The sequence below is a fragment of the Triticum aestivum genome, chromosome 5D (assembly GCF_018294505.1).
Source record: "Triticum aestivum cultivar Chinese Spring chromosome 5D, IWGSC CS RefSeq v2.1, whole genome shotgun sequence".
NCBI classification, from domain to species: Eukaryota; Viridiplantae; Streptophyta; class Magnoliopsida; order Poales; family Poaceae; genus Triticum; species Triticum aestivum.
Window position 1 is genome coordinate 552,374,679 of NC_057808.1, and position 27,889 is coordinate 552,402,567.

Here is a 27,889-nt window from a genome sequence, read left to right on the forward strand (position 1 = left end):
AGAGAGTTCAGGAGGTGGCTGAGGACTTGCTGATCTCTGGACAGCCATGGCGCATAAAGTGGATTGGGCACCATGACCGTCGTCTTGTCCGACTGCTGCTGCTCCACCGTCTTCGGGGGCGCTACATCGGTTCCATCCAGGAGGCCGGTGACCTGCGCTCCTTGCAGGCCCGGCATCACTTGAGCCTTCCATAGGAGAAAGTTCCCCTTGGTAAGCTTCTCGGCAGGTGGCGCTCCGAGGTTGAGGGCGACGGGAGCCGAGGAGGACATGGCGATCTGATTTGGTGATCGATGGAGCTTTGGCTAGATAGATGGGAAGAGGATGGCTCTGTATACCATGTCAGATGGAAGCATTCCTACTCTCTGTAGAGAGCCGCGTGTGTTTATATTGATCGATGGCAAGAAGAGCCCTTGCCGTGGCTTACAAGTCAAGCCCGATCGCTAGGATTCAGGTTCGTTACAAGGGGATAGAGATAGGAGTTTATTTTTTGCGGGGTATAGAGATAGGAGTTGTTACGGGAGAGAGAGAAGATAAACAGTTGAGATTACAATATATCTCTAATTCTAACAGTCACTTTATCCCAATTTGGTGCGTACAAATTATCATGTTGTTTCTCGAAACCTACAAGGATAAATTTCAAGCTGTATGAATCTGTTCGAAAGTACATTTTGGGGGCAAATTTCAGAAAATAAATTGTAGGTCCGCGATCGCATTTTCCATGTGAAGATTCCCTGTCCAATTCTCGCATGCGTGAAGCCAAGGCAGCGCGCACCACTGCTTCAGCCGGCCGGCCGACAACACCATTTTTGCACTGCATCCTCTTCTCTTCCGGCGAGCGAGCTTGGTGTCCAAGGCAAGTGGATCGAGCAAGCCGCACAGGGAGAGAATAATGTTTCATGCATGTGGCCATGTTGCACGTCTTTAATATTAATTGCCATATTGCATTCCATTCCATATTCTACTCTGTTGAATATAATTCCCCTGTTTCCCCCCTGATTAAAGTAGTACTACATCTGAGGAGATTCCTCTCTCACTCGCCTTTTCCCCTGTGTTTCCGTTGTTGAGCAGTAGTATAAAATTGCTGGCGTAGATTTCAGATTATGTGTTCGGCTTTTCAGAAATACAAAAAGAATCTAAAGTGGATGCCTGGTCGTAGAAAGAATCTCAAAAGCAACAAGCTTATCATTTCAGTTTGGTTCCCTGGATTTTTCTAGGATGCTGCGTACGGGTTATTCAACCTGCAGCCGACTAACGGTTGTACGCGTCCTTAGGGAAGCCACGCTGAAGCTGCGCAGGGATGCAGAGCGGCACTTTCAAGTCAAAATATCTCAGGTTAGTTTTAATTTTTCCGGCCAGATTTAGCTTATTGAACTAATATCATGCTTATGCGGGATGCCAGCCTGCACCCCTAAGCTGCGGCACATCCAGGCATCAACACATGCCCTGCTGCTTCTTTTTTAGGGGGGGAGAACACATACGCTGCTAACGGGCAATCAATCTGAAAAAGGTGTTTTTAATTTTATTATCCTCTTCTTGTTGTTTGAATTCTTTTTGTGATATTTGGTTGGAACCTTTTTTTCTGCGGGGAATTTAGTTGGAACCTTGTGAATATGTGCATGCTCCGATGCAAAGACTGAAAAGCATCCCCCTTCATCAAAATAAAAAAACCATAATTTAAATTCTCCTAAAAATACCAAAATTCGAAACATATATCCCAACAACTACTTCCTCTGTCGACTTTGCATACGAGTCATGGCTTAGCATAGCTATGTAGATGCAGAGAACAGATTAAAACGGCAGTATGGCATCTTTTCGATATTGCCAAAATTCAAAAAATACCAAAATTTGTTTGAATTGCCGTAAACTCTAACTGTATCTCTATTGCTAGCAAATATAATCACCCTTTCCCACCGTTTCTTTTTAACTCAGACACGCCTAAATCGTTCCTTGCCCAAAAGCATGACGCGACAGTAGAGCGAGAGAGATAGATGTGCTCCATCCACTAGCCCATGATGGCGCCAAATCAAGCTCACGGTACTCCACTCACTATAACCCTGCCCTCGCTCGCCATCGCCATGCATTTCGCGCCATAGCTTCCTCTCGAGAGCAACTTTGAACGCACGTCCCAGCCCCAACAAAAAAACCAAGGAAAATCCTGAGGAATAAGGCAGTTGATTAGTCCACAGAGATCATTCCTGATTAATCTCCACGTAGATTGGTTGGGGTTCAAGGCAGGTGATCCACCAAGGAGAGAATGTTTCATGGCCATGTTGCATCCTTTTAATATTGCCAAATCGTTGCACCTTTTCGATATTGTACTTTGTAGTACTACTACTTCATTGACATCCTTGGTCTAATTTAATTCTTTTGATGATTAAAGTACATGTGAACGACCCCTCTCTTGCTTGGGCCCTTTTCCCCTGTTTTTCCTTGAACAGCGTATACATTACATACGCAGGTGGTTGGGTTGGAGACTTGGAGCAGTAGAGGGGCCACTCGTTAGCCTCACCAAAATCCTCCCTATTATCAGATTGCTGGTGTAGATTTCATTCAGATGAGATAACGATCGAGGTTGCACTTTTCATTTTCTCTTCCCGTCCATAGATTTTTCTGAATTATTCAACCTGCATGCGCGGCATGACAAGTCCAGACTAAAGAGGCCAAAAGCATGACACGACAAGAAGAGCAAAGGAGATATCTCTGTGTGCTGCATCCACTAGCGAAACGATGGCGCCAAATCGAGCTCACCCAGCATGCCCGACCCTTTTGGAAGGAATTTTAACGCAACTGATGTGCACGTCCCAGCCCCATCACCAGCAGGCAGCAACAAGAGAAAGGAAACACACCATGGGGAAAAAGCAATTAGTCCACGAAGATCGTCCCTGATTGATCTCCACGATACCATGCTACCAAAACTAACCTATTTGATGATGCCCTGTCTCCCTCCCTCTCTCTGCTTTCTGTCTCTCTCTCTCTCTCTCTCTCTCTCACCAAACCTTGCCATGCTTTCCCTTGTTCCCCGTGCACCGCCTATAAGACACGCCGAGCCAAGAACGCAACTCAATTCTGCATCTTTCTTTCTCCTCCTCGTCAAACCCTCTGTGCCCTCCGTAGTGTTCGCATCAATCTCCAGCTCCGGCTCCGATGAAGGACCGCCGCGGCGGCGCCGGCTTCCCCTTCTCCATCGGCTGCATGTCGCAGTCTGCCGTAGCCGTCGCCGACCCGCTCCACAAGAAGCCGCAGCCGCCACAGCCAGCAAAGCAGGCCGACAACCCCTCCTCCTCCTCCACCACCACCACAACCATGGCGGCCACCACACTGGGTAAGTAACTAGTCTCTGAGCATACATAATTCGTATCACGATCCGATGCCACAGGCACTACATACGTAATAACAGCAGCAACCAATCGGTGGTCCATTTCAGACAGAGGCGCCGGAGAAGAAAGCAGCGAGGAGAAGACGAGAACCGCGGCGGCGGCGTCAGGGGTCCTCACGGCGGGGGTGCAGCGGCTGCTCAGGGGAATCAAGACCTTCTTCGCGGCGTACGACGGCGAGGAGGAGGACGACGACGAGGAGCGGGAGATCGTGATCGGGTACCCCACGGACGTGCAGCACGTCGGGCACATCGGCTGGGACGGGATCAACAAGGTGGGCGTGGGCATGGCCGGCGCCTTCTCGCTGCCATCCTCCCTCTCCCTCCGCCAGCTCGAGATCGCCATGGACCCCGGCGCCGCAACCACCGCCTGCATCAACTGATCCATATATAATTCTCCATTGCCATGCATCATAAATTCATAATCCACCTCACTCTGCTCGAGCGAGCAACCGTGAGTGAGGTCCAAGACTGTGTAGCACCCAGCCAGCCAGAGAAGCCCAAGATGGAGACGGAGGCCGGCAGCTGTAGAGAGTGTCGTGCTGCACTGCCTCGAGAAGAAGAGAATATATTCGTGTCTGTCCGTCGTCGCCGTGACACCGCCGATCCTGCAACAGTGGGGTCACCAACTATCCTTGCTGCTGCTGCTGCTGCACAGTTATGATCTGGTTGGTGAGACGCACACACAATCTGCTGCTGCTTCTTCTTGTTCCCAGAGTTGGCACGTTACATTGACCTGTGCTTGTGTATATAACTCTCCTTTAGTCTTACATAGATGATGACTTGATGATGGTGTTTTGCTGAGGTTTGTAACAAATGGTGTTCGCGTCGCTGCATGGTACTCCCTCCGTTCACAAATATAATATGTTTTGTATATTTCAATATAAACTATATACAGACACAAATGAGTGAACAAATATACTAAAACGTGTCTATATACATCTGATTTACGAAAAAGTTAGACCATCTTATATTTCTGAACCGAGGGAGTAAGAGGTATTATCGGATGTTATTTTATTTTATTTTTTTGAAATGGAGGCAACATCTTTGCATCATCCATTAATTAAGAGAGAAATAGAGTGTTTCTTTTCCAGTACGATGGCCAATCATCCTGTCTGGCACGTGGCACCGCGTCCGCTCCCGTGGTGGTGCCGTCAGACGACGACAATGACCCGATGGTCCGCGACATCAACCAATGCTCCCTCGGCATGAAGGAGTTGGATGTGGGCCCCCGGCATCGGATCAATGCAAAGTTCCTGGCATAGGCATCGAAGTTTCGCACTGCGATGTAGAGAAGAAGGCCGAGGACCAAGCCCGTGCTCGTGTCGTCGCCAAGGAGCAAGCCCATTCCGTTCAGTCCCTCGCCGGCCTACATGACTTGGACGACCCCATGCTTTCCGACATCTCCTCTGACTCTGGCAACAACCCCTACGCCATCTTCAATATCTCTACTACGGCAAAGACCGATGATGCTTTTCACCTAGCCTAGTCTTAGTATGAATGTATGAAGTATGTTGTTGTCGTTCTAATATATATGAACTATGTTGAACGTATGTTATCAAATGTATGTGATCGACGTTGCATGATTTTGTACGATTTGGGATAGGACAAATGAAGCGGCGTTGCGTGGTGGGAAAAATGAGGATCGACCCTTTGTTGTGCGCGGACATGTCCATGGACAATTGGGGGGGGGGGGGGGGGGGGGATTTGACCATTGCGACTGAAAATGCTCTCAGACACAACCTTGGCCAATAGGCAAATACCACCATCTCATGCATAGAGGTGCGATCGAGAAAAATCTGTCATATAGTTTTTCTATTTATGGACAATTTATGCGGCACCCACATATTAGTACTAACTTGAGGCCTTGGATGACATGTCGCATGAGTTTTGATATTAGCCTCTGCTCAGACGTGGATTACCGATGCTAAAATGTACTCCCTCCATCCCATAATGTAATGTAAGATGTTTTTTCAAGCGGCGGAGGGAGTACTTTCCTTGGGCAAAGGACAAGAGAAACCACAACACGGACATCATCAAGTGTTGCAGCATATATATGTGGTGTTTTCTTTTTTTTTGCTAGGGATATATATGGATGTTTTCGGAACAGGAAAAAACATATATGTGGATGGATGGAAGTGGATGTGGAAGTGTGTACTTGAAAAGGCTCCTGTGGCTTGTGCGCCTACGCACACGCACACGCACACACAATGGAAGCAAGGAAGAAAGGAGGGAGGAAGGAAGTGGTGGCGGTGGTTACTCACTGAGTGTCATGTCACCGGTGCAACGCAATGATGGGGGTGATGCATGTATGTAATGTACCTGCGTGTTGATTCCCCACCACAACCACCGCTGCAGTTAGCCTGTGTGCGTGCGTGCAGATATATAGGGAAATCGTTGTTGTTGTTGCTGCTGCTGCTGACGTACACATCAAGCTTAATTGTGTGTGCCCTCTTCTCAACGATGGTGCTCCTGCGACGTACGCAGTGTTATACAAGCGCAAGATGAATCATCGTGGTGGGCCGACCGTGGAGCTGGGCACGGTGCCGCGCGTGCGTGATGGTGGACAACGCGGCACCACCATGTCATCCATAATGATGAACTAATGATCATCGATGGTGCTGGCGTTGGATAGAAAGATAGTAGATAAGTTTATCATACTCCACTCCACCACAAAATCAAAGACTCTACTGGTGCAGTAGTGCAAAATTTGTGGGGTGTGGCGTTGACGGCCGGCTTCAGTTGAGGGCTCATGCTCAGTATAGTTGCTCGTACTACATCTACATCTACATCTACATCTACATGCCGGCAATCGGCGTCGGCGCATGCAGATGCAGATGCAGATGCAGCGACCACCAACTCTGCTTCACCTCATCACATACTACATGTTGCTGAATTCGGCAAAACACGTGCACCATGCATGTGTGTGTATCCCAGCTGGACCAGGTGCGGTCGCTCGTTAGCTAGGTAGCATGCATTTTTGCGTTTGCATGCATGGGGCCGCATGCATGCGTTGACATGAGTAGCAGCAGTAAGAACAAGATCTGGTCAGTGAGTAGCAGTTTACACGCACGCATGCATGCATGCATCAGTCAGCTGCCGCCGCCGATACATTTCAATTTGATCGATCGGCCTCGGAGGGGGTATACGTGGTGAGATCCATCGATCGGTATCTCCGTTGGCCGGCGATCGATCGGTATCACACCGCAGTGCTGCTTTACGACGACCATCCGGCTCTGGGCCTGATGCCTCCCTCTTGCACTAGTCTTTTTCCCCTCCTTTTCCTTGCTTGCTTCTTAGATGTACTCCCTCCATCCAAAATTCTTGTCTTAGATTTGTCCATATCTAGAAAAATCTAAGACAGAAATTTTGGGACGGAGAGAGTAGTATTTTGGAGTGTAGGGTTGCCTGCTGGGGCCGGAGCAGAGCAGGAGAAGACGAGAGAAAGATGGGATGGATGAATCGCTTGCACCCTACTCTACCCACAGATCCATGTGGATACTGCTCTGCTGCTATGCTAATGCCATGGCCACTTCCCTTCCTCTACGATTGTTTGATTGATTGGCTCTTTCTTTTCCGGGAAACTGCACGTAAAGCAAGCCGGTTGTTGGCTTCTTGCAGATTATTCATTCTCTCTCGACGACCGCCCACGCCTTTCTCGCCACCCTGGATTGCATTGCATGGCCAAATATGGTCTTCAACCCATCTCTCCTGGAAACCAATCATGTTGTTTTTGGAACTTACAATGAATTATTCTCAACTTGTAAGATTTTTGTGTGAGTAGAAATTTTTTCTTGCTGAATTTTACATTGTATAGGGCCTAAATAGGATTTTCCGTGTGAAGATTCCCTGTCCAATCCTCGCATGCGTGAAGCCAAGGCAGCGCGCACCATTTGCGCATTGCATCCTCTCCTCCTCCTCCTCTTCCTGATCAAAACCATGCATGTCCGGCGAGCTTGGTGTCCAAGGCAAGTGATCGAGCAAGCCACACAGGGAGAGAATGTTTCATGCATGTGGCCATGTTGCACGCCTTTAATATTGCCATATTGCACCATTTCTTTCCATATTCTACTCCGTTTTACTATTTAATTAACCTGTTTTTCATTATTAAAGTAGCCAGAGTAAATGTCAAGGGATTCCTCTCTCATCCCCTGTTTTTCGTTGAGCGGCAGAGACATGCAGGTGGTTGCGTTGGACTTGTTGACCTCGCCAGAGTCCATCCTTACCACTATCTAATTGCTGGCGTAGATTTCAGATTATGAGTTCAACTTTTCATCAGAAATACTGTATAAAAAGAATCTCGAAAGCAACACGCTTATTATTTTCATTTTGTTCCAAGGTTCTTCTGGGATGGTGCGATTCAGCCTGCATCTAGCTAATGGATATACCCGTCCTTAGAGAAGAGAAGCCACGCGGAAGCTGCGGCACATCCAGATTCAGGCATGATGAACACATGCCCTGCTAATTGCCAATCCATCCGAAAACGAGTATTTTCATTTATTTTTCTTGGTGAAATTTGCTTGACAATCTTTTTTGTGACCATAGTCAGTCGGAACATTGTGTTCACCTTTAAATGTGTGCATTCTCGGACGTAGAGGCCCAAAAAGTATCTCTTTTGAATTTTCCTCTCGACGCGTGAAAAAAAAAATCTCTCATTTTTATCTTCGAATTTACCTAAAATAATAATTCAAAAACATATATCATCACACCTATTAGACACGCCTAAATCGTTGCCGTCCAAAAGCATGACACGACGAAAGAGCGGGAGAGATCGCTGTGCTCCATCCACTAACCTATGATTACGCCAAATCAAGCTCATGACACTGCCTGTAACCCAGCCCCAGCTCGCCATCGCTATGCACAGTCCGGTTGGGTGGCAGTTTGCTTTCTGGGCAGTGACCAGGCAGGCCGTCCGGACGTTTATGAAGGATATGGGGGCCTCTGGTTGTAGACGCTCTGATTCATGAACAGTTGATGACTTCGTTAATTCAAAACTGGATTGATCTAAAGCCTTCTTTCTAAAACAAATGCATGGCCAGTCCAAACATCTGGGCTGACTGGGACCTCCCATACGCAGCTCACATGTGGGCTTGCACCATGATGGAGGGCTTCGACTTTCCCTTTGTCAAGGAGGGAGCCCCCGGCTTCAGCTACGCCACGGTGCCCTTGACGGTGTTGACCGCCTTGCCTCCCTTTTGCATCTTGCGCTCTCCAGACATGGCTCCAGTGGTGGTGCGGCGCTGCGATGCGCGAAGAATAATGCTTGATGGCGGTGGACTATGGAGCACTTGAGCGTTTGGAGGTTAGGGCACGAGGAAGAAGATGACTGCGAGGGGACTGACCATAAAGCTTCCCCCTGTATCGCCTCCTCCTTTTGTTAGGAGGGGGTAAATGTGCAATGGCGGCAGGTTAATGCTGCCACGTGGCAACGAATTCCTTTGTTTTTCCCATGCTTAAGTGACGATTATGCATGAAAATCAAGGCATTGTCGTTAATCCTCGTGTAGGGATCGAGGCACATGACCCCTCTTGATGGGACATGACCTTGCTGGGCCCCTAACCCACTCCTGCACGTCACGTTGACCATCAGGTCAAAGACGCCATGTGGCCAGGTGGGCCTGTGGATGAGACCGGTCTGGCTTGTCAGAACCAGACTGGGTAACCTTCATGATGGAGCGTGGAAGTTCTTCCACCAAACTGGCCGTCTGCGCGGGAAGCAGTTCCCGCATGCGTCTTGGCTATACTCCTAACTCCTTCAACATTTTCGAAACCGAGGTGCTCTGCATCAGCACGGATGCAGTCCAATGTTGGAGCTCGGATGCGTGAATGCACTCTTCCAAAGACACTTCATTGAACCTGTATCAATACTGGCGACAGAAAACGACGTGCAACATGGATGGCTCGAGGTGCAGCCATGCTTGAAGACCGGTTCAGGGCTACTGACCATGTCCCGGCTAAGGGGGCTCTCGCCACGACTACTCTCGGTTGGTAGGCCGTGCTGAGGACCCCCTTTGTCGGTTTCGTCCTGGGTCACATAGGGTGGCCCATGACATATAACTAGAGATTCCAGGCAACTTGACGTACAAGACAAGAAGCTGGATTCGTGGAAGATTCTACCTCCTCATACGTAGCTGACTAGGATCCATATAACCTAGGGTCCCGGTAGGCTATATAAAACAGGGCCCGGGCTCGTAGATAGACAACTTACAATATATCAATATTTTATACTTTGTACACACCTCAACGCAAGACGTAGGGTATTATCTACCCTGAAGAGCCCGAACCTGGGAGAAACCTCGTCTCTGTTACCATCATGCCAAGTAGACTAGCTTAGGATACCCTAGCGAGGGATCTGCCGGATTTAGCTCCGACGGAGCCCGCTAGTAGCCAAGACCGGCGCAAGAGAGATAATAGCGGAGTACCTCCAAATCCAGCAAGGAGGAGGAGCTCCGCGCTGCTACTGACTTCTATCGATGATTCACTGGTCACTGCCCACGTGGTCGAGCGCATCGACCAGCTTCACCACCCATGAGCGTCGCCTGCTGCAAAGTCGCTACCGCCACACGATCTGGGGTTGAGTCCATAGTCCTCCGTGTGAGGGCGGAGTGACGAGATCCTTGCCCCCACCGTCACGGGTGCCTGCACGGGCTTGCCGGTCATCTCGGATGAGAGCGGAAGGGGAAACCTAGTCGTCCGACAAGATGACGCGAGGGCCAAACCTTTTTCTTTTCGAGAGCAACTTTTTGTTGCTGAAAAAGCAATTAGTCCACGAAACGAAGACCGTTTGTGTTTAATCTCCTCCTCCTTATCCTCCCGATCCCGCATGGCCGGCCGAGCTTGGTGTTGAATGCAAGTGATCTGCCACAGAGGAATGTTTCAGGTGGCCAGGTTTCACGCTTTTAATATTGCCAAATTGCATTACTTTTCGATATTGTAATGGTACTACATCATTAGCAGACTTGGACTAATTTAGTTCTCCTGTTCTCTTCTGATGATTAAAGTAGTACATGTGATAAAAGACCCCTCTCGCGCCATTTCCCCTGTTTTCCGTTGAGACACAGGTGGTTGGTTGGGTTGGAGCAGCAGAGAGGCCGAATGTTTAACCTCACCAAAATCCTATTATCAAATTGCTGGTGTAGATTTCATTCAGACCAGATCATGATCGAGTTTGCCCTTTTCATTTTGCACAAGCAAAAATAAGGTCAAAAGGGGGCCCCTCAAGAATCTCAAAAGCGGGCAGGCTTATTTCCCTTTTCCATTGATCGGTTTTTCTGAATTATTCAACCTGCACGCGGCTTGTGGTTGGACGCGTCACGCTGGACCTGCCGCACAAACATTTTACTCGCACGCCATGACACGTCCAGAGCATGCCCTGTTATCTGCAAAATCCGGCCTAGTTTACGGAAATTTTGTAAATTTGGAAGGATACAAATTTTGTATGAAAAAATCTTTTAGAACTTTTGGTTTGTAGAAATGAATTTCGTATGTTAGGAACCAATCCTCCACATTTCAAAGAAAGAAAAAACATTAGCCTAGACCCAATGAAAAACTTCCTATCCTATGAATGAAATGACATCCCTTTCTCTATTTATCTATTCCCATGATATTCCTATCCTATGAACCCAAAAAGCCTTCATATGAAACATACTTGTTTTAGTTTTTTAATGAAGTCTCTCTGCGATAAGTTTTTAGCCGCGGGCATTCTCGGGTGCAGAGACCGGGAGAGTTCAAGTATAATCTCAAGTCACGTGGTCACACTTTTACAATTCTTTTTTACAAAAAGCACAACTTTTTTTTGGACGGGACCTCGTCAAGAGGGTAGGGTGTTCGTGTGATTTCATAATAAAAATTAAACTTGGTCCTGTTTATATGAGAAACTAGGTCGAAAACCACACTTCCACAACGAATTGACACACTCCCTAATTCTGTAATTCACATCACTGCACCAGCACACCACACCCACCGCTGCAGCATGCGTGCGTGCAGATATATACATAGGGAAATCGTTGCTGCTGCTGTAGATATAGTACACATCAAGCTTAAGTACACATTAAGCCCTCTTCTCAACCATCGTGCTCCTGCGATGTACGTAGTGTTATACAAGCGCAAGATGAATCATCCTGGTGCCGCGCGTGAGTGATGGTGGACCACGGGGCACCACCATGCCATCCATAATGATGCACTAATGATCATCGATGGTGCTGGCGTTGGATAGATAGATAGATACTCCCTCCGTTCGGAATTACTTGTCTCGGAAATGGATATATCTAGAACTTTTAGATACATCCATTTTCGCGACAAGTAATTCCGAACTGAGGGAGTAGATAGGTTTATCATCCACCACTCCACCACAAAATCAAAGACTCTATCGCTGCACTAGTGCAAGTTTGTGGGGTCTGGCGTTGACGGCCGGCTTGAGTTCAGGGCAATCGGCGTCGGCGCATGCAGATGCAGCGACCAACTCTGCTTCACCTCATCACATACTACATGTCTACATGTTGCTCAATTCGGCAGAACGCGTGCACCATGTCCATGTGTGCCCCAGGACCAGGTGCCGTGCGGTGCGCTCGCTCGTTAGCTAGCTAGAGTAGCATGCATTTTAGCGTCTGCATGCATGCGTTGACATGAGTAGCAGCGGTAAGATAAGATCTGGTCGGTGAGTCGCAGTTTACATGCATGCATGCATGCATCGGTCAGCTGCTGTCGCCCGTACATTTCACTTTGAATCTTTGATCGATCGGCCTCGGAGGGTTTAAACGTGGTCAGATCGATCCATCGGTCGGTATCTCCATTGGCCGGCGGCGGCGCGGAAACCCTAGGCGGAAGGGGAGCTCCGGCGAGGTCGGGGCCGGGGGCAGCCTCATTTACATTCTGTTTGCGTAATTGTTTTTTTCGATAAGATCTTTAAAACAAGACTAATATTGAATATATTTTGGAAATTAGTTTTTAGACAACTAAATAACCATGCTTCAAACTTGCTTCGTACAATTGTTTTAATTCCATGTAATTTTTTTAATAATGTTGCATTCTATTTCATAAAGAAAAAAAATCTAACTATTACACTATGGCTCGCCGTGTTCCGTTGTGTATCATAATGTTACATTCTCTGCCGATGTGTATCAAATTAATTCTTCTTAATTTTACAGTGTTTCGCCATGTTTTGGAACATGAATTTTCAAACTTGTTAAAATACATTCAAAAGTGGTCTAGTTTTAAAGTTCTCATTGTCATAAACACATATATGCAAATGGGTCATACATTATACTTTTGATTCAAAAGATAAAGTAGATTTTAACTTGGCAATAGAATAAAAAAGTATGGGATGGTGGAGCCTAGCCGGGACAGTGTGCTTTCATGTGTCAGAGAAAGATGTAGCAAGTATCAGCAGCATTAAACCATCAATGCATGGCATCAGATCTTCAAGAAAAATCAACGACTCTCCCATGCATGGTACCTCCCGTGAATGGGAGAATTGCTTTTCTCTCTCATGCTCAGTTGCTCGTACTACATCTACATGGGGACGCATGCATGCGTTGACATAAGTAGCGGCGGTAAGAATAAGATTTGGTCAGTATACTTTTTTTCTCGAATATGCATAGCATGCGTATCTTGCATTAAAGAGAGAAAGGGGTACAAGGACTCTCCACCGAGGGTGTTACAACACACCCACGCCACCGAAGGTGCTACAAAACACCCTCGCCACCGTACCCTAGTCTAGCTCTACGTCTCGTCCATTGCCCACATGTGAATCTGCCCGAAGAAGTGCTCCATGTCCGTCCTTATGAGGCCCGCCGTCTTCCAGGCTCTACCCTCAGTAAGGCACCTACGAACTAGCCTAGCGAGCGAAGGGGAATCCCCGTCAAAAACGATCCTGTTGCGATGCTTCCATAGCTCCCAGAGAGCAAGTATGATGATGGATCTCACGTCCTTGCCCGGTGTGCCCTCTATGTTCTTGTTGAGCAACCACTCCGGCAACGTGTCGTCAGGTCCTGGAGTCCACCCTGGCTTGCCCAACGCCGTGCATATCTGGAACCAAAACTTCCTGGAGAAAGCACAGTGCAACATGATATGATTCATCGTTTCCTCCTCCTGGTCGCAAAGCGGGCAAGCGTCCTGGTGCGACAGGCTCCTCCCACTACAGGAAACAGCTACTTTGCCGTCTGCCACGGCGGACGGCAAAGGCTCGAAAGGCGGACGGCAAAGACCTTTGCCGTCAGCCGCGGACGGCAAAAGGCTCCGGCAAAGAAGGCTACGGCAAAGACCTACTTTGCCGTCTGCTTCCAGGCGGCGGACGGCAAAGGCTCTTTGCCATCTGCGGCGGACGGCAAAGAAGCGGACGGCAAAATGAGTAGTGTTAGTGTCCGTTAGGTGGCTAACGGCAGCCTTTGCCGTCCGCCAGCTGACGGCAAAGGCTGCAGGCTCTTTGCCATCTGTTGGCAGATGGCAAAGAGACCAAATAGGCATTAATTCTGTTTCTTCTTATATCAATTCATTTTCACAGAAAATCAAACACATATATATATATATGACCAATATAGCATATCCAACACATATTACCAATACTCATGAACACATATATATCCAACACATGTTACCAATATATAGTCATGAACACATATATATCCAACACATATCCATGAACACATATCCAACAAATATTACAAGGAATGATCTAAAACTAAATATCTATTTTCCTAAAAGACTATCTTATTACTAAGATCTTCTCCGGATCTTCTTCTTTTCTTCCAACCTGCATAACAAAAACACTAAGAAAGAGAGAATGGGTTAGGAGTAGAAATGTAGCATTTCACTTGGTGAAATGCAATGCCCTAGGAGCCAGTACTTGAGATCAAGATAATCAGCCAACCAGACCAAGTCCCAACACATCCAACCACCAGCAGCTTAGAAGAGATAACTATTAAGGAGAGCTACAGAAGACCTCAAGGTATACTTGAGGGATTATGTGCTCAGACAGCCTGGAAGTGCCAGGGCTAGTTCATCACAGCACAGGGATAGTCACATGTAAATTAAGCCTAAGAGAGGGGGGCTCAGACCAGCATCACTGCCCAAATCAGATGTAGTATCTGTCTTATCAGTAGAAAACTAGGAAAGTAACAGCCAAAACCAAGTATAGCATCTGTTCATAGGCTATTAGAAAGAGACAAATAGGAATAGCCAAACCAAGTGGTATCTGTTCATATCAGTATTAGAAGTAAAATAACTAAGAACAAGTGAGTATCCGTTCATGAGTAAAGTAACTGACCAAAGTAACAACTCCAGGATCAACTAAACAGAACAGAGCAGTACAGGAGTATATATACTTCACAAATACACATAGATGGTCACTGACCAAAACCCTGACACAGCAAGAATCATCACAGAGAGCTCCAATACAAGTTGATGCTCATCTACAGCAGCTAACCACAGCTAATAGAGCCTCACATCCCACAAGATCAAGATCTAGAGCTATGCATTAGAGAGATCAGGAGGGGAGCAAGGAGAAGCTCACCAAAAGGAGTTGTAGCCGAAGTAGGATGCAGCCACACCATCACTATGGTGTGACCAGCATCACAACCAACACCACCACAACAAGCCGGAGCTTGCCAGAGAGCACCACAACGGCGGCACCAGTGAGGGCACGGGCACGAAGGCGCCAACCAGGGGCACCGCAGCATAGAGGCGCCACCCAGGGGCACCACCGCGCCACGGCACATCCAGCACCGCCGGCGACGTGGGCACATCCAGCACCACCGCGCCACGGCACATCCCACAACCACAACCACGACGCATTCAAGTTGTGAAGTGCCATTCATGTGTCACTAACATGTGGCCCCAGGGCACTTTTTAGGTATACATCTTTCTGTGGTACCAAGTTAAAAAAATCTTGGTACTAGTTGGCCCCAGACGCACAGAGGTCAGGTTTCTGAATATAGCAATGAGCTGCTTCGGAGGTTCTGGCTGAATCCAAATCTGCAGCAAGAACATACATGCACAACTGAAACTGGTAGAGAAGACATGGTATGACGATGCAGAAGATTTATATTTAAGTGGTGCGCAGAAATTAAGTATACCATTTGGTACCCAAAACACAGAGTCAGTGTTGACAGGTTCCTGGCATCAACACTCGTTGACAGGCATTCGCTAAGCGCGAATGGCTCTTGCCATGCCTTGGCTTTAGAAGCGAGTACTAAACCGCGAAGCTCAGGAACGTAGCCAAAGCGCACTGGAGGGTTATTGAAGAGCCAACATTTGCACTCCACTTGTCTAAGCTTGGGGACAGAGACGAGCTCGATCCGTGTGCACAAAAGGCCGATGAACTCAAGCTCCTGGAGCTCAGAGCACGGCACATCGATCTTGAGCGTGGAGTGCAGATCAAGCAGTCTGCAGAATCTCAAGCTGAGGTGCCTGAGCCTACTGCAAGTGCTAATGAGGTCAGGTGAGGGGAAGACGTGTAGAAGCTGAGGACGAGCACCTTGAGGGCACCACTCTCGCACACTCCCTCGGCGGGAGGCACCCGAGTGAGCAAGGCCCGCGCCGCGCCCGTGAACGCGTCCATGACCTGGAGCGATGTGGCGCCGCGGAAGTGACCGGCGTCGAGGTGCACGAGCGAGAGGTGGCTGGGGAGGTGCCGCCACCGCGTGGAGAGCGCGCCGGCGCGGACCGCCTCGCGCAGGTGGAGGCGCTCGAGGATGTCGAGGAGGAGGTGGTCGGGGAGGGCGCTGATTCCGTCCTCGCCGACGTGGCCGGCGTTGCGCTTGGGCGGCGGCGACTCCATGGTCCCGACCGATTGACTGAAACCCTAGCTCGAATCAATGCGCCCCAGGCGGCGGCCTCCTGTTCGAGGTCGCGGCTCCCCCACCTTGTGCCTGCCGCGCGATCCGGTGGCGAGGCCCGCCGGGAGGTCGGTGGCGCCGCCCGCGGCATCCCCGGGGCGCCGGTCCCAGGCGACGGAGACGGAGAGCGGGTGCGAGGAGTCCGGGCAGCGGCCCCGCGGGGCCTCGGCGGGCGCCCGGGAGAGGGAGACCGCGGCGGCGAGGAACCCGGCGAGGCCGAAGAGGAGGCAGGCCGCGGAGACGGCCGGCGAGGAGAGGAGGTGGCGGAGCGAGGAGCGGCGGGGGCGGCGGTGGGTGCGGATCTGGTGGGCCTCGGGGAGGGGAGAGAGGGAGAGAAGAGATAACGGCGGGGGGAGAGAGGGAGAGAAGAGATAACGTGCGGTGGGGGTGTGGATCTGGTTTGCCGTCCGCTGTTTTGTCTCTTTGCCGTCTGCTAGCAGACGGCAAAGTGGGGGCGTTTTTTTTCCGTAAACGGCTCGTTAGTGGGGGGCCACCTCTCTCTTTGCCGTCCGCCAGCTGACGGCAAAGATTCTTTGCCGTCCGCCAGCTGACGGCAAAGAACTGACTGATGGCAAAGGCCTGTTTTGCTGTCTGCCATTTTCTTTGCCGTCTGCTTTTGGGTAGCTGATGGCAAAGACCTTCTTTGCCATCCGCTAGCAGACGGCAAAGAGCTGGCAGATGGCAAATTAGCTGATTCCAGTAGTGTCCTAGCCAAGCGATCGGAGGTCCAACAGCGGTTGCGAACAGCAAGCCACAGGAAGAAACGACACTGCAGGGGTGCCCGGTTCTTCCATGTCACCATCGCCGTCGGAGCCACTACCCTGCCCATGAACTTGGCAGCATACGCAGAGCGGGCAGAGTACCTTCCACTGCGCTCCCACGCCCAGGCGATCACACCCGGCACTCCCTCCCGGAGTTGCACCGCGTCGACTCGTGCCCACAACTCCATGAATTCCCCGAGCGTCGGCCCATCCATATCGGGGCCAACCTCGTGCGCCCAAGATCCGCTCATTATCGCCTCATGAACCTGCAACCACTTTCGAATGCGTTTGGGGATTCGGGAATGAATGCTGGGGGCGATCTCCTCAATCCTATAGCCATCAAACCATCGGTCCTCCCAAAACAAAGCATCCCTGCCGTCACCAATTGTCGTGTGCATCGCCGCATTGCTCTGGTCAATATACTTACTGCTGCTACTAGCATTGCTCATTTCACTTTGATCGATCGGCCTCGGAGGGGGTATACGTGGTTAGATCGATCCATCGGTCGGTATCTCCATTGACCGACGATATGATCGATCGGGGTCGACGTGCTCACTGTAACTACTTTGATCGGGGTCCAGGGCCAGGGCCGGAGAAGAGCAGGGAAAGAAGACGAGGGAAGGAAAGATGGGATGGATGAATCGCTTGCACCCCACTCCACCCACACATCCATGTGGATACTGCTCTGCTGCTGTGCTAATGCCATGGCCCCTTCCCTTCCTCTACGATTGTTTGATTGATTGGCTCTTTCTTTCCCGGGAAACTGCAAATAAAGCAAGCAGTTGTTGGCTTCTTGCAGATTATTCATTCTCTCTCGACGATCGCCGACGCCTTTCTCGCTCTCTCTCTTGAAAACCAATCATGTTGTTTTTGGAACTTACAATTAATTATTCTCAACTTGTAAGATTTTTGTGTAAGTAGAAATTTTTTCTTGCTGAATTTCAAAGTGTATAATTTCTAGGTCCTCAATAATAGCATTTTCAGTGTGAAGATTCCCTGTCCAATTCTCGCATGCGTGAAGCCAAGGCAGCGCGCACCACTGCTTCAGCCGGCCGGCCGACAACACCATTTTTGCACTGCATCCTCTCCTCCTCCTCCTCCTCCTCCTCCTGATCAAAAGCATGCTTGTCCGGCGAGCTTGGTGTTGAAGGCAAGTGATCGAGTCACACAGAGAGAATGTTTCATGCATGTGGCCATGTTGCACGCCTTTAATATTGCCATCTTGCACCATTTCATTCCATATTCTACTCTGTTTTTTCTGATTTAAGTAGAGTAAATGTGAAGGGATTCCTCTCTCGTCCCCTGTTTTCCGTTGAGCGGCAGAGACATGCAGGTGGTTGGGTTGGAGCAGCGGCAGACTTGTTGACCTCGCCAAAATCCATCCTTACCAGTATCTAATTGCTGGCGCAGATTTCAGATTATGAGTTCAACTTTTCATCAGAAATACTGTATAAAAAGAATCTAAAGTTGATGCCTGATTGAAGAATCTCGAAAGCAACACGCTTATCAATTTATCATTTTCATTTCGTTCCTAGGTTCTTCTGGGATGGATATACGCGTCCTTAGAGAAGCCACGCGGAAGCTGCGGCACATCCAGGCATGATGAATACATGCCATGTTAATTGCCAATCCATCCGAAAACGAGTATTTTCATTTATTTTTCTTGGTGGAATTTGCTTGACAATCTTTTTTGCGACCATAGTCAGTCAGAACCCTGTGGTCACCTTTAAATGTGTGAATTCTCGGATGCAGAGACCCAAAAAGTATCTCTTTCAAACATCCTTCTTGATGCTAAAAAAATCCCTCGTTTTTTTTTTCAAATTTACCTAAAAATAATAATTCGAAAACTTGTACCCTCATACCTATTAGAAACGCATAAATTGTTCCTACCCAAAAGCATGACGCGACGGAAGAACGGGAGAGATCGTTGTGCTCCATCTGCTAACCGATGATGGCGCCAAATCAAGCTCACAACACTCCTTGTAAGCCTGCCCCAGCTCGCCATCGCTAAGCATTTGTTTTAGAAAGAAGGCTCTAGATCAATTCAGTTTTGAATTAATCATAGTCATCAACTGGCCATGAATCATAGTGTCTATAATCGGAGCCCCCATATCCTTCCCAACATCCGAACGGCCTGTCTGGTCACTGCCCGGAAAGCAAATTGCCACCCAACCGATTGTGCCTAGCTAGTCCAAACGTTTGAGCTGACCGGGACTCCTCATCCCCGGCCCATATGTGGGCTTGCACGATGATGGAGGGCTTCCACTTTCCCTACGTCAAGGAGGGTTCCTTGGCTTCAGTTGCGCTGCGGTGCCCTTGCCGTTGTTGACCGCCTTGCCTCCCTTCCACAGCTTGTGCCCTCTGGCCATGACTCCAGTGGCATCATGGATGGCTCGAGCTGCAGCGATATTTGAACACCGGTTCAGGGACTACTAATGGTGTCCCAGCTAGGGGCCTCTTACCACGACTACTCTCGACCTGGTGGGTCAGACTGAGGACGCCCTTTGTCGGTTTCGTCCTGGGCCACATAGGACGGCCTGTGACGGGTAACGGAAGACTCCAAACAACTTGACTTATAATACAAGAAACGAGATTCGTGGAGGATTCTACCTCCTCATAGGTAGCTGACTAAGATCCATGTAACCTAGGGTCTTGGTATGCTATATAAACCTGCGTCCGGGCCCATAGATAAGCAACTTATAATCTCTCGGTACTTAGTAATTTATACACACTTCAATGCAATAAAACACAAGCAGGACATAGGGGTATCATCTCCCCTGGAGAGACCGAACTTGGGCAAAAACCCTCTGTTACCATCGTGCCAGGTAGCCTAGGTTGGGATACCCTACCGGGTGATCTGCCGGATTTAGCTCCAACAAAGCCCGCTACCAGCCAAGATCAGTAGAAGAGAGACAACAGAGGAGTACCTCCAAATCCGACTAATAGGAGGAGCTCCGTGCTCTAACCGACCTCTACCGATGACTCACTGCCCATGCGGTTGAGCGCATCGACCAGCTTCACCACCCACAGGCGTCGCCTGTCGTGAAGGCGTTACCGCCTCACCTACCGGGGTTGCCGCCCAGAGCCCGCAATCCTCCGCATGAGGGCGGAGCGACGAGGTCCTCGCCCCCACAGTCACCGGTGCCTGCACAGCCTTGCCGACCATCTTGGATGAGAGCGACTTTTTGCAGCTGAAAAAGCAATTAGTCCACGAATCAAAGACCGTTTGTGTTTAATCTCCTCCTCCTATCCTCCGGATCCCGCATGGCCGGCCGAGCTTGGTGTTGAATGCAAGTGATCTGCCACAGAGAATGTTTCATGTGGCCATGTTTCACGCTTTTAATATTGCCAAATTGCATTACTTTCCGATATTGTACTGGTACTACATCATTAACAGACCTGGACTAATTTAATTCTCGTGTTTTCTTCTGATGATTAAAGTACGTGTGAAAAAGGATCCCTCTCGCGCCATTTTGCCCTGCTTTTTCGCTGAGACACGCGTGGTTTGTTGGGTTGGAGGCTTGGAGCAGCAGAGACGAGGACTGTTTAACCTCACCAAATCCTATTATGAATTGCTGGTGTAGATTTCATTCGGATCAGATCATCATCAAGGTTCGCCCTTTTCATTTTGCACAAGCAAAAACAAGGTCAAAAGGGGGGCCCTCAAGAATCTCAAAAGCAGGCAGGCTTATTTATTTCCCTTTTCCATTCATTGGTTTTTTGAATTATTCAACCTGCGCGCGCGCGGCTAATGGTTGGACGTACGCGTCACGCTCGACCTGCCGCACAAACATTTTACTCGCGCACGGCGCACCATGACACGTGCAGAGCATGCCCTGTTATCTGCAAAATCCGGCCTATTTGGTTTGCGGGAATTTTGTACTCACTCTATCGTATAATGTAAGACGTTTTTTGATATTACTATAGTGTAAAAAACATGTTACATTATGAGACTGAGGGAGTAGTAATTATGAAGAATACTTTTTTTTAGGAAAAAATCTTTTGGAACTGTTGGGTTGTAGAAATGAATTTCGTATGATAGGAACCAATCCTTGCACATTTCAAAGAAAGAAAAATATTAGCCTAGACCCGATGCAAAAGTTCGTATCCTATGAATGAAATGACATCCCTTTATCTAGAGAACTAAGATACATATTCTCACGATATTCCTATCCTATGAATCAAAGAAGCCTTCATCTGAAACATACATGTTTCAGTTTTTTTAGTGAAGACTCTGCGATAACTTTTTAGCCGCATGCATCCTCGGGTGCACAGACCGGGAGAGTTCAACCATAATCTCAAGTCACGTTGTTGCACTTTTACAATTTTAAAGGACAATTTTCTTTTGGATGGGACCTCGTCAAGAGAGTAGGGTGCTTGTGCGATTTCGTAATGAAAAAAAAACCTTGGTCCAGTTTATATGAGAAACTAGGTCGCAAACCACACTTCCACTATTCGCAAAAACACACACACACACACACACACTTCACAGCGAATTGAGACACCTAAATCTGTAATTCATATCACTGCACCCGCCCAAAAGGATGACACGAAAAAGAGGGAGGAGGAGGAGAGACATCTCTTTGTGTGCGTGCTGCATCCACTAGCGAAATGATGGCACCAAATCAAGCTCACCCCACCCTTTTGAAAGGAATTTTAACGCAATTGATGTGCACGTCGCAGCCCCGGCACCAGCAACAAAAAAAGGAAACACACCATGGGAAAAAAGCAATTAGTCCACGAAGATCGTTCCTGATTGATCTCCATGATACCATGCTACCAAAACTAACCTCCATGATGATACCCTGTCTCCCTCTTCCTCGCTCAGCTTTCTGTCTTTCTCTCTCACCAAACCTTGCCCTGCTTTCCTCTGCTCCCCGTGCACTGGGTATAAGACACGCCGGGCCAAGAACGCAACACCATTCTGCCTGCATCTTTCTTCCAACCCTCTCTACCCTCCGTCAGAACCTCCGTAGTCTCAGTGTCAATCGTCTCTGGCTCCGATGAAGGACCGCCGCAGCGGCGCCGGCTTCTCCTTCTCCATCGGCTGCATGTCGCAGTCCGCCGTCGCCGTCGCCGAACCGCTCGACAAGAAGCCACCAGCACCGGCGCCGCAGCCGCAGCAGGAGGCCGACACCCCCTCCTCCTCCACCACGACCACGGCGGCCACCGCACAGGGTATGTACTTCCTGATCACAATTCATATGAAGATCCATGCCACCGGCACTCCACATACTAACAGCAAGCAGAACATCCATTTCAGAGAGAGGCGCCGGAGAAGAAAGCAGCGAGGACAAGGCCAGAACCGCGGCGGCGGCGTCAGGGGTCGTCACGGCGGGGGTGCAGCGGCTGCTCAAGGGAATCAAGACCTTCTTCGCGGCCTACGACGGCGAGGAGGACGAGGAGGAGGAGGATAGGGAGATCGTGATCGGGTACCCCACCGACGTGCAGCACGTCGGGCACATCGGCTGGGACGGCCTCAACAAGGTGGGCGGCATGGGCGTGGGCATGGGCATGGTCGGCGCCTTCTCCCAGCCCTCCTCCCTCTCCCTCCGCCAGCTCGAGATCGCCATGGACCCCGGCGCCGTCGCCACCACCTGCATCAACTGACCAATCTCTGCTGCCATTGCCATGCTCCTCGAGCTCGACAAACCACCCTCACTAGTGCTAGTAAAAAAAGAGTTGAGACGAGTGATCTCATCTTTTAGTTCTTCCACGTGCTTGCTGATGATTGATAATTACCTTGTCATTTGGTAAAATCTTTGTTTTAACTTTGGGTGAGATAAAGAAGCATATGCATAGGTTTGTGTATATATTATGCATTCATGTGGAGTGGAGTTGTGTACATACTTGGTAGATTGTGGGAGCTTCAGCTTGTTTCAAGATCTCTACGGGCCATGGGGCCCCCTCTCTTCCTCTTTTCCATTGAAGTTGCTCTTAAACCAGATGGTAAAATCTTGTCAGGAGTGATGGTGATTAATTGCTGCTGCTGCTGCTGGTACAATAATAGTCGTGCAAATTTATTCAAGTCTACATGTTTGTTGGACTACATGCATGCCGCCATGCGTGCACGCAGCTAGTACTGCATAATGGTTAAGGCGAATTAACTCGTTTGTTCATCATAGACCTAGCTAGCTAGATGCCAGATGGTACACTTGTCTCAAGGAAATGAAAAATAATCTTTTGCAGTCCATGAGTGCAGAATCATGATCAAATCTGCTTTCAACTTAGACAAAGAACAAAAAATTCAGACAAAGTCAAACGTCGACCCGATCAAAATTCAGTTAATTCAACAGTAAACAGTATAAACGTGTTCACATGGGAGGCAGTCCTACAAAAATGCAAATCAAAACTACTTTTGATGGTGTAATTCACACACTAGTCGCTATATGTGAATCCGTGGCCACTGAACCGAGCTGACGCGTTCCTTAACCAGTCAACATCACCAACCACTGATTAACAATGTTGACACTGTATCTTTGTAATAAGAAACAGTGATGTGCCACTACTGCTACTGTTGGAACGTGACTCACTACTTAGCTTCTTTATCATCATGGGAACTTAATCCCACTTCAAGTTCAAGACAGATTAGCAGGATGCAGGCCTCAGTCTGAATCAGAGCACACGCAACGGGGAACAGATTTCTGATGTGATGCTTCATCGCTAACAGTTTTATTAATTGCGATTAGTACGTTTACTACTAGTTGTGCAGTACGGCAATTAACTGGATTCGAGCGACAGCTTGGTTCACCAGCTAGCCAGTGTGACTCGTTCAGAACATGAACAGTAAAACATGTCTTTTGATAAAAAAAATAATATTATTATTAATATGAGGCAAAACAGGCATGTTCTAAAAATAAATGATACAAGTGTTCCAATGCACCCATTTATAGGTGTTCGCATGATTCGTGGCTTATTCATGGCCTAGAATAGATAAACATGACCCGACCCCACCTGTCATGATTGGTAGCATGTTTGTTTATCATAACAGGGTTTGATTAGTGGGAAGGATCAGCCCAGATTTTGTTTTATTTATCTGCTTAATTAACTAGGAAGGAAACAAGCAGCACAGTGGGGGCATAGTGTTAGCTCCCAGGTCCTTGTTGTTTAGGGTGAGCTTTGTTTCTGGCAGAAAGCCAACCCGTGATAAAACCTAACTGCATCATCATTATCATCATCATCATCACATTACTTTCCTGGTTGGTGATTGCAAGGTATGAGTTGATTAGTCCCTTAATCTAATTCTCTCAACCAAAATCTACTGCTTTGGTCACTGTTTCGAGCCCCACGTTTTGGTGGAGGCCTTAATTTGGAAGTATAGTCAGTATAGCCTCTTCTTCTTGCGCAAATAAAGAAATGGTGGTTACATTTGCAATGATGAATTAGATGATAAAATCTTTCGGTACACGTTCAGTTGAATATTTAATGAATTCTTGAGTTGATGTGGGACTTACAGAAGCAGCTAGAGTACCTGCTTGGGCAACCTTGCAACATACTTCTGGGAAACCTTGAAAAGGTGTACAAACTGCAGCGGATGGTCGAGCTCGGAGTCACAGCCGATGCAGATTGGGCGCGCCGTTCTGCAGAGAACCAAAGGGGGGGTTAAGCTGGAAAAGAAAGGAGAACACAGGAACTGTTACTTGGTGGCTAATTTGCCTCTTCTCTTGAAGAGAGCTATGGACAAAAGCAGCATATCATTACATTCCAAGGCACTTCACAGGAAAAGGTTGCCACTTCAATGGTTTATGCTTCGAACTCACAGGAGGCCACATGCCATAGACCCTACTTCAATTTTGGCATCGTCTTGTAGCTTGACAGCTAACTCTTCCTTCACGAGATGTACTCTCAATGTCTGGCCAAGCAGGCAGTCGGTTGTTCCGTTAGACAAGTTTTGTCCATATCTGTCAGAAAAGAAGCCTCTGCTTGGGCTGATGCGTGCTTATCGTCCCTCATACTATACAGAAGCATCATGATTCATGAGTCCTGTGAACCATCGAAATATCTCTGCCACATAGTTATCTTGAATTGGCAGAATAATCATCACAAGTTGCATACCATGATTGAGTTGAGTTCACCATCAGCTGCTCCACTGATTGTCATGCCCTGGTCCCTGACGTTTATTAAATAAGACAGCGAATCCTGAGTTACAACCTCACCGGGTATCAGCACAGGGATACCTGGTGGATACGGGCAGATGAGCTCACCACAAATCTCCCCAAGGCTGTCCTCAATGCACACTCTCCTTTTCTTTGTAAAGAAGGCCTCTCTTGGACTCAGCTTGACAGAGAACTTATCCAATGGGCTACGAACATAGTTATGCTTACTAAATCTCGATTCGTTTGCAGACATGTATTTATCTGAGAGATGTTTTGCACACTGTACAAGCTTTTGAACATCTTGCCTGCTGGTCCCTAAGTTGACTGCAAACGTCACCGCCTGTGTTCCGACAAGCTCAGATACAATTTGATGCTCTTCCAAAATGTCATCTGCTTCGTATCCAGATAAATGTAGATCTGAAGCACTTAGTGTGACACGCAAAGGATCAATGGCAGGGAAGTCAGAAGCAAAGCATGACAAGTCCAGCACAGATAACCCTGGGATTACCATCAGCTGATCTTTTGTTTCTAAAGCCATAGCCACCGGTTCATCAAAAGATTTCGAGTTCTCGCTTAACTGAGCTCTTGCAGCATCTAATGATGACAGTAGGAGGTAACTTGGGCTTGAGCTCTGGAGCAACTGGAGGCATTGACTCACTTTATCTGCATCAACCAGACCTCTAGCCATGTGAAGCATCGAGGACTGTGTAAGAGAGCTCAAAACCTTGTGTGTGGATTGCACAGCTAAGTCAGCACCTTGCTCAATCGCCGTGCTTGGAAAACTGTGATGGAACCTGAAGTGTGCACCATGAGCCTCATCAACTATAACCGGAATGTGTAAGGGACGGCAAACATCGACGATACCTTGCACATCGCTGCATATGCCATGGTAGGTCGGTGAAGTAACAAGAACAGCACCTACTTTCTTGCCATCCTTCTCAAGCTCCTTCAGCGCTTTATCCACCTGTGACGGCGTAACACCACCAGCAATGTCCCATGCAGAATTGTACTCTGGTACTATATACTTGGGCACAGCGCCGGACAGAACCAGGGCGGAGATCACTGAAATGTGACAGTTCCGAGGTATAATGATGTAGTCACCGGGGGAGCAGGTGGCCATCACCGCGGCCTGGATTCCGCAGGTACTCCCGTTGATCAGGAACCATGTTTTAGATGACCCAAACAGTTCAGCTGCCCTGTTCTGAGCATCCAAGATCACACCCTTGGGGTAGAAGAGGTCGTCGAGCTCAGGTAGCTCGGGCAAGTCATGCGAAAACGTCTCCGTGCCAATAAGGTTTGACAACAATGACGGAGCAGCTTTCCCTCGGTTGTGTCCAGGGAAGTGAAAGCAGGACACGTCTTGGGCTGCAGTTGATTTCAGTGCCTGAACCAGAGGGGCGGTACCACCTTGGACAGCTGCTGAAGGTTGAGCAAGCGTAGCTTCAGTTTCAGTTTCAGATATTCTTGGCGTGCTCCGTGAAGTGTCACACCGTGCTATGGCATGTCGTCTGGGTGATTCCTGCAAGACTAAAGAAACCTTGGATTGGCACATTGGATACAAGAAGATGGAGACGAACATAGGCTGCGTCCATTAGCATGATCGATCAAAGATTGCAAAGTAGATACTGTATGTATGCTGTAATCATGACCAATGCCGGACGCAAATTTGAAAGCATCTTCAGTTACGCAGTGTTCAGAAGCAAGTAATGACGCATGAATTCATCAGTTGGAGCACACTAGAACAGAGATCACCGGCTCCCACGCGGTCATGCGCCTGCCCGGTTCAGCCCATAACTCAGAAGCGCCGGCGGCCACGTTCTGTATCCCATCATCGACGCCGGCGCCGCGCCTCCACGCTCCAGCCACCCCCTAGCCACGTGAGCACATCGCACCCCCTTGTGCACTTACAGTGGCAGCACGTCGCCGTCGACTGCGCCGGTGGAGCGTCGTGCCGGAGCAGCCGTCCGCCCCGGCCGGCCTTTGCGGCTGCACTGCTTTCTTTCTTTGTTTTTTGGGGGGGAAGGCTGCTCTGATTTCTGGTATGTGTAGCTGAGAGGAGGAGGCCGGGGGTGGGGGTGCGCGGATGCCGCAAATGCAACAAGGGAAGGGGGCGAGCAATTCGACAAACAGGTTGCGGGCACTAGACTAGAGTAGAAAGGCACTGAGACCAGAACCAGAACCATAGTGGAGCGAAGAAGGCGAGAGGGAGGTGTAGGTGAGGAGTTTACCGTCCGTGGAGAGATAGGCGCGCGCGGGGAGCGGAGGGCTGGAGGAGCTGGCATTGTCCAGCTGCTGCTGCTGGGAGGAAGAAGAAGCATGGTCGGTCGTCGGCGCGTGGTCGAAGCAGAGTGACGTGCGGGAAGGGGGGAGGTGTAATCTGATCTGATGTGTATATGGGCCTCCATGGACAAGCCTTTGGGCCGTCACACCGCTGGGCCAGACTACAAGGTAACTCTCACCAAAAGAAAAAAAAACAAGAGCACTCGAAGAGAAAAGACTCGAATCTCAAAAAATAAAACGAAATATGTATGTGGCAATAGTGTGGCAGATTGCAAAAACTACCACGCGCATCTAGCGCCGTCAGATCCGATCACGATAACTAACGCACCACCAACATGATAACTTTTGTATACCACACGTTACATTATGTGTAAGTAGCATGACCATATAAGCACCGGAGTCGTGATAACTTTGATGAAAGCATCGTGGTAACTTTGATCATTGGGAAGAAATTTGTTGACCCCCCCGCCCCCAACCCCCCGTAATTTCTGTAAATAATATGATAACATTCACACCATAGACCTGATAATTTAGAATTTAGATACAA

The 27,889-nt window shown here is 48.7% G+C and overlaps 3 protein-coding genes across 4 annotated transcripts; 1 reads left to right on the forward strand and 2 right to left on the reverse strand.

The window, feature by feature from the left end:
* Window positions 1–3,018: 3,018 nt before the first annotated feature.
* Window positions 3,019–22,851, forward strand: LOC123123791 (CRIB domain-containing protein RIC4). 2 transcript variants are annotated; one of them, XM_044544409.1, is made up of 3 exons: window positions 3,019–3,322; window positions 3,425–3,648; window positions 22,454–22,851. In XM_044544409.1, the coding sequence occupies exons 1-3, from the start codon at window positions 3,145–3,147 to the stop codon at window positions 22,574–22,576; spliced, it is 525 nt and encodes a 174-aa protein (XP_044400344.1). In that variant the 5' UTR covers window positions 3,019–3,144; the 3' UTR covers window positions 22,577–22,851. The 2 variants fall into 2 exon arrangements, with proteins under 2 accessions (XP_044400344.1, XP_044400345.1); XM_044544410.1 differs by lacking the exons at window positions 3,019–3,322; window positions 3,425–3,648 and adding an exon at window positions 21,502–22,144 and having other exon boundaries at window positions 22,230–22,851.
* On the reverse strand, window positions 15,502–16,150 carry LOC123123792 (FBD-associated F-box protein At1g60410-like). The gene has a single exon (XM_044544411.1). It carries the CDS (start codon window positions 16,145–16,147, stop codon window positions 15,764–15,766), a length of 384 nt encoding a protein of 127 aa, XP_044400346.1. The 5' UTR covers window positions 16,148–16,150; the 3' UTR covers window positions 15,502–15,763.
* A 1,431-nt stretch (window positions 22,852–24,282) lies between the features above and the next one.
* Window positions 24,283–27,421, reverse strand: LOC123123793 (arginine decarboxylase). Its single transcript, XM_044544413.1, has 2 exons — window positions 27,291–27,421; window positions 24,283–26,581 (listed from the first exon to the last, which is right to left on the reverse strand). The coding sequence occupies exons 1-2, from the start codon at window positions 27,378–27,380 to the stop codon at window positions 25,007–25,009; spliced, it is 1,665 nt and encodes a 554-aa protein (XP_044400348.1). The 5' UTR covers window positions 27,381–27,421; the 3' UTR covers window positions 24,283–25,006.
* Between the last annotated feature and the right edge of the window lie 468 nt (window positions 27,422–27,889).

Bases quoted from the DNA above. Each gene is read 5' to 3' on its own strand.
- LOC123123792 (XM_044544411.1), bottom strand. From the start codon at position 16,147: ATGGAGTCGCCGCCGCCCAAGCGCAACGCCGGCCACGTCGGCGAGGAC.
- LOC123123793 (XM_044544413.1), bottom strand. From the start codon at position 27,380: ATGCTTCTTCTTCCTCCCAGCAGCAGCAGCTGGACAATGCCAGCTCCT. The intron at 26,582-27,290 runs GTAAACTCCTCA...TTAGTCTTGCAG, and splicing joins CGCCTATCTCTCCACGGACG to GAATCACCCAGACGACATGC.
- LOC123123791 (XM_044544409.1), top strand. From the start codon at position 3,145: ATGAAGGACCGCCGCGGCGGCGCCGGCTTCCCCTTCTCCATCGGCTGC. The intron at 3,323-3,424 runs GTAAGTAACTAG...GGTCCATTTCAG, and splicing joins CATGGCGGCCACCACACTGG to ACAGAGGCGCCGGAGAAGAA. The intron at 3,649-22,453 runs GTGGGCGTGGGC...GGCCTCAACAAG, and splicing joins GCTGGGACGGGATCAACAAG to GTGGGCGGCATGGGCGTGGG.